At 47.6% G+C, this 6,682-nt stretch overlaps 1 protein-coding gene across 1 annotated transcript in view; it reads right to left on the minus strand.

The window, feature by feature from the left end:
• PTPN2 (protein tyrosine phosphatase non-receptor type 2) overlaps window positions 1–6,682 on the minus strand; it is a 58,560-nt gene extending 51,878 nt beyond the window's left edge. Inside the window, exon 1 of the mRNA XM_069957806.1 lies at window positions 6,436–6,682. Coding sequence (XP_069813907.1) covers window positions 6,436–6,492 — 57 coding nt within the window. The 5' untranslated portion in view covers window positions 6,493–6,682. The remainder of the gene's footprint in view (window positions 1–6,435) is intronic.

Raw genomic sequence — 6,682 nt, forward strand, 5'->3', positions numbered from 1 at the left:
GGCAAGTGTAGCAGTTACAATGTTCAAGCCAACATGGGCAGATCATCGCTCCATGTAATAGGGCGCTATCAGGCTTATTTGGCAGATTATCGATCTGTGTAATAAAGACAATGATAAGCTGAAAAGCTGATTGTTAATATTTAAACAAAATAATCGGCTGCCGAATGCACATCACCAGTGATGCACAGCTGATGTCTGATGACAGTGTAAAAATAATAAAGTTTATATTTACCTATTGCCCTCCATTGTCCTGCTGCCTTTTGCCCATGTTTCCTGCCCACCGCTGATGCTTCTGATCCCATGTCTTCAGTTACAGGCCGCTAAGCCAACCAATTATAATAGAGCCTATGAAACTCTGGAAATCACGTCTACCAAAAGTTCCAAAGGCTGCCATTGAAATTCCATCCATTGCTACATTAGCAGTAAGGGTATGTGCACTCTACGGAAACCGGGCGGATCACCCACCGCAGATTTTGCAGCTTCCCCCGGCACACATCTTTGCCTGTGCCATAGAATCCATTCATAGAATCTGCAGTGGGTGATTTGCCCGGGTTCCATATAGTGTGCACATATCCTTAGTGGGGAGATGAAGGGGCACAGAACACTGCTAAGCATCTGCCTGTTTTTATAACGGCAAGCAGCAGTCTCAGCCCCCGAACCCCTACTGATACAAACTTCTGACATTTGGCTATGTCAAAAGTCTGTTCAAATGACAGGTACACTTTAAGATGTCAAAGAGAAATAAAATGTGCCATATCCCTTTGTTCGGTAAATAAGTGGTGGTCCAGGCTCACTGCTTGACTAAAGTGAACTAAGTCAATGGTCATGGATGTAAACAGTAGGGTGTTCCATTTGCATTCACTATGATGTCCTGTTTAGGGTCAATTCATATAGATAAAATACAGTGAACCTACCCCAATACATATTCATCAATAAAAAGTACCTATTGGTAAAAGCGGTCTAGCCAAGCGGATTAGGCCTAGTTAATCTGAAAGTAATCTGACCCACAGGGGGTTAATTTAACCCCCTAGAAGCCAGATTGTGCTCTGTTGGTGGGGGAGCAGAGAAATTCTACTTATCTGGGTTCACTATCTCTGCCTCAGCCACTGGTTGGCTGAGCATTGATAGTGAAGACCAGTGGCTAGGTCCTCTGCTAATTTGGAAGGTTGGGTTGAAAATCTTGGCGCTTCTCAGTAGCCTTTCAATAGGATTTTTGTTAACTAGCACTAACACAGCAAGCAGTACGAGTGTCAAGGACTTTCAAGTTGCGTATATTCATTAGAGCGTGCACGCTCATCTCTAGTAAGTATACATTATTATGTCCCCTCCACTCCCTGTCTGTACAATTAGCATGGCCTCCTTGCCTGTCAATCACCCTGCAGAGCACAATAACACAACAGAGCCATGACTAGTCACAGCCCAGATGACTAGTTCACGGCTCTCCCCCTGCCTTGCATGCGGTATTAAAATGGAGTTTACCACACATGAAGCCCACAGAGTGGGGATCCCCCGACACCACCGCACAGCCAACTGCAAGGTGCATGCAGCCATTCTAGGAGCCCTTTAAAGGTGCATATGTTTTTAAGCAAAAAAAAAAAAAAAAAAAAAACGATAATTGTATATCAAAAATGTGTTGTGGACCTAGCTTTATAGGGACCAGATAACAGTATAGAATTTACACATTTGCCTACAGGCCAAATCCTGTAGAAACATCACTAGCTGTAAACATTACTGCACAATGACATGGACTATAAGGAAGCACTAATACAAGATACATTACTAGAAGGAGGAAACACACCACAAAATATAGGTACTCAACTTGAGTTATGAACTATAAACGTCTCTAAGTTAAAGGGAACCATTCACCCCGTGGCCCCCATTAGAAACAGACATACAGTGACATAAAGGTCAATATACTTACCATATCGCTCCCGGTCCCGTCCCGGATCTCGTTGTTGACACGGAGAAATCGCTGATTCTTCTTCTCCCGCCCATTATGGTAATGAGCTGAGATGAGTCCAACGTCCATAGGAAACGACGGACGAGTCCAACTTATTCATGAGGTCCTCTTCTCGTCGCCGCCCATCCACGCCTCCTGGAACTTGATTGACGTCTTCAGTCTTCAGTCTTCTGCCGAATTCCCGCGCAGGCGCCGCTGCGATGGTCTCGTCACCTCTTCTGCGCCTGCGCGGTAAACAGGATGCGTGTTCGAGCCAATCGGCGCACGCGCAGTAAACAGTGGAGCTGCAGAGCGGCTTCAATTGTGAACTGCGCATGCGCCGAAAACGACCGTCACGGCGCCTGCGCGGGATCCGGCGAGAAGAAAGAAGACGAGGAGGAAGAAGACCCGGCGTCAATCAAGTGTCGGAGGCGGGGAGAAGGCTGGACTTCGGGCCGGCGGCGCTCATTACCATAATGGGCGCGAGAAGAAGAATCGGCGATTTCTCCGTGTCAACAACGAGATCCGGGACGGGACCGGGAGCGATGTGGTAAGTATATTGACCTTTATGTCACTGTATGTCTGTTTCTAACGGGGGCCACGGGGTGAATGGTTCCCTTTAACAAAGCTATACAGAAGAATCAGCATAGAGGTACTACTATACGAGGACCTACTATTTGGAGACACTACAATACAGGGGAACCTACGACATTTACATATCACCAATAGGAGGTACTACTACAAGATGTACAATAAGACACCACTATGTAAAGGCAGTACTACTTCTGAACTACAGGTTATATAGGGACATACACAAATGATTCTCTCCAGCTCTCTAAAATTCAATTCTTTATATAGCAATTAAAAAGCCGACGCGTTTCGGGCTTACTCGACCTTAAGCCCGAAACACGTCAGTTTTTAATTGCTATTTAAAGAATTGAATTTTAGCAAGCTGAAGAGAATTGTTTGTGTTCATCCTTACATTTGGTGACCCTTGGGTCCAGGGACAACTCTCATGTGCTCCTAGAGTGGCATACAGCCAGAAAAAAAAAACACTATTAACCATACTGAAGGGATCGAAACTTGAGTGCTGATCACCTACTGCCTCTTGGTTATATAAGGACATCACTGAATACTATGTACAGACACTACTGTATGACAAGACGCCACTATCACATCAGAAACACGCACTGGAACACAAACTATGTACATGCCATATGTATATGCTACCACTGTATGGAGTCATGTACTATGTAGAGACATAGCTTTGTAGAAGGGTATAGAGACATAACTTTGTGGAGTTAGTACTGAATACTGTGTAGAGGCACTACTATATGATCAGAGGCATGCACTATACTGTACATTTTGACAATGATACAAATATTAATATTTACAAAGTCTACTGCTTCAGTTTTTAAAATGGCAATTTGCATATACTCCAGAATGTTATAAAGAGTGATCAGCTTAACAGCAATTACTTGATAAGTCAATATTTGCCTAGAAAATTAACTTTATCCCCTAAAACACATTTCAACATCATTGCAGCCCTGCCTTAAAAGGACCAGCTAACATTGTTCCAGTGATTGCTCCATTAACACAGGTGTGGGTGTTGATGAGGACAGGGCTGGAGATCAATCTGCCATTGTTAAGTAAGAATGACACCACTGGACACTTTAAAAGGAGACTGGTGCTTGGCATCATTTATCTCTAGGGAAACACATGCAGTCATCATTGCACTGCACAAAAATGGCCTAACAGGGAAGAGTATCGCAGCTAGAAAGATCGCACCTCAGTTAGCAATCTATCGCATCATCAAAAACTTCAAGGAGAGAGGTTCCATTGTTGCCAAAAAGGCTCCAGGGTGCCCAAGAAAGACCAGCAAGCGCCAGGACCGTCTCTTAAAAGTGTTTCAGCTGCGGGATCGGGCTACCAGCAGTGCAGAGCTTGCTCAGGAATGGCAGCAGGCAGGTGTGAGTGCATCTGCACGCACTGTGAGGCGGAGACTCTTGGAGCAAGGCCTGGTCTCAAGAAGGGCAGCAAAGAAGCCACTTCTCTCCAGAAAAAACATCAGGGACAGACTGATATTCTGCAAAAGGTACAGGGAGTGGACTGCTGAGGACTGGGGTAAAGTCATTTTCTCTGATGAATCCCCTTTCCGATAGTTTGGTACATTTGGAAAACAGCTTATTCGGAGAAGACGAGGTAAGCGCTACCACCAGTCTTGTCTCATGCCAACTGTAAAGCACCCTGAAACCATTCATGTGTGGGGTTGCTTCTCAGCCAAGGGAATCGGCTCTCACAGTCTTGCCTAAAAACACAGCCAAGAATAAAGAATGGTACCAGATAGAGATGAGCGAACCGGGTTCGAGTCGATCCGAACCCGAACGTTCGGTATTAGATTAGCTGGGGCTGCTGAACTTGGATAAAGCTCTAAGGTTGTCTGGAAAACATGGATACAGCCAATGACTATATCCATGTTTTCCACATAGCCTTAGGGCTTTATCCAACTTCAGCAGCCACCGCTAATCAAATGCCGAAAGTTCGGGTTCGGATGGACTCGAGCATGCTCGAGGTTCGCTCATCTCTAGTACCAGAATGTCCTCCAAGAGCAACTTCTCCCAACCGTCCAGGAGCAGTTTGGCGATAAACAATGCCTTTTCCAGCATGATGGAGCACCTTGCCATAAAACAAAGGTGATAACTAAATGGCTCAGGGAACTCCCCAGATTCTAATCTCATTGAGAACTTGTGGTCAATCATCAAGAGACGGGTGGACAAACAAAAACCAACAAATTCTGACAAAATGCAAGCATTGATTGTGCAGGAATGGACTGCTATCAGTCATGATTTGCTCCAGAAGTTGATTGAGAGCATACCAGGGAGAATTGCAGAGGTCCTGAAGAAGAAGGGTCAACACTGCAAATATTGACTTGCTGCATTAACTCATTCTAATTGTCAATATAAGCTTATCTAACTCATAATATGATTGCAATTATATTTCTGTATGTGATAAAAACATCTAACAAACACACATGAAAACCAGAGGGCAGCAGATCATGTGAAAATTTAATATTTGTGTCATTCTCAAAACTTTTGGCCATGACTGTACTGACACTACTGGATAAGGTCGGGCACTATGTACTGACACTACTAGATGGGGTCGGGCACTATGTACTGGATGGGGTCAGCTCTATGTACTGACATTACAGGATGGGGTCGGGTACTATGTACCGGATGGGGGTCAGGCACTATGTTCTGGCAGTACCGGATGGGGGTCAGGCACTATGTTCTGGCAGTACCGGATGGGGGTCAGGCACTATGTTCTGGCAGTACCGGATGGGGGTCAGGCACTATGTTCTGGCAGTACCGGATGGGGGTCAGGCACTATGTTCTGGCAGTACCGGATGGGGGTCAGGCACTATGTTCTGGCAGTACCGGATGGGGGTCAGGCACTATGTTCTGGCAGTACCGGATGGGGGTCAGGCACTATGTTCTGGCAGTACCGGATGGGGGTCAGGCACTATGTTCTGGCAGTACCGGATGGGGGTCAGGCACTATGTTCTGGCAGTACCGGATGGGGGTCAGGCACTATGTTCTGGCAGTACCGGATGGGGGTCAGGCACTATGTTCTGGCAGTACCGGATGGGGGTCAGGCACTATGTTCTGGCAGTACCGGATGGGGGTCAGGCACTATGTTCTGGCAGTACCGGATGGGGGTCAGGCACTATGTTCTGGCAGTACCGGATGGGGGTCAGGCACTATGTTCTGGCAGTACCGGATGGGGGTCAGGCACTATGTTCTGGCAGTACCGGATGGGGGTCAGGCACTATGTTCTGGCAGTACCGGATGGGGGTCAGGCACTATGTTCTGGCAGTACCGGATGGGGGTCAGGCACTATGTTCTGGCAGTACCGGATGGGGGTCAGGCACTATGTTCTGGCAGTACCGGATGGGGGTCAGGCACTATGTTCTGGCAGTACCGGATGGGGGTCAGGCTCTATGGACTGGCAGTACCGGATGGGGGTCTATGGACTGACGCTACCGGATGGGGGTCTATGGACTGACGCTACCGGATGGGGGTCTATGGACTGACGCTACCGGATGGGGGTCTATGGACTGACGCTACCGGATGGGGGTCTATGGACTGACGCTACCGGATGGGGGTCTATGGACTGACGCTACCGGATGGGGGTCTATGGACTAACGCTACCGGATGGAGTCTATGTACTGACACTACTGGATGGAGTCTATGTACTGACACTACTGGATGGAGTCTATGTACTGACACTACTGGATGGAGTCTATGTACTGACACTACTGGATGGAGTCTATGTACTGACACTACTGGATGGAGTCTATGTAAAGACATGATACATGGATGCGGTACCGCCGGGCACCACACACTACAGTACGGACACTGTAATACATGGAAACCTGAGCGGACTTCCAGGAAGATGGCCCCGCCGGGCGGGCACACAGTGACAGGCACACTACTCACTCCATACAGCGGGCACCAGCGGTTCTCCTCATCTATACTCTTGAACTCGTTCTCCATGTCTCCGGTGCTGGGAGTAGCCGCTCCCCGGTGCGGCCTTCACAGCTCCCCGCCTTGCCGCATTGCTCTCCGCACGGACTCCGGACACAGCGGCGGTGTTTACGGGAAAAGAAGAGGAAACAAGCAGCCCAAACCTGCGACACCAACCGCGACACCGGCCTCACAGACCACGCCTTCTTCCGGTTACTTC

Source organism: Dendropsophus ebraccatus, chromosome 2 (assembly GCF_027789765.1).
Source record: "Dendropsophus ebraccatus isolate aDenEbr1 chromosome 2, aDenEbr1.pat, whole genome shotgun sequence".
Lineage (NCBI taxonomy): Eukaryota > Metazoa > Chordata > Amphibia > Anura > Hylidae > Dendropsophus > Dendropsophus ebraccatus.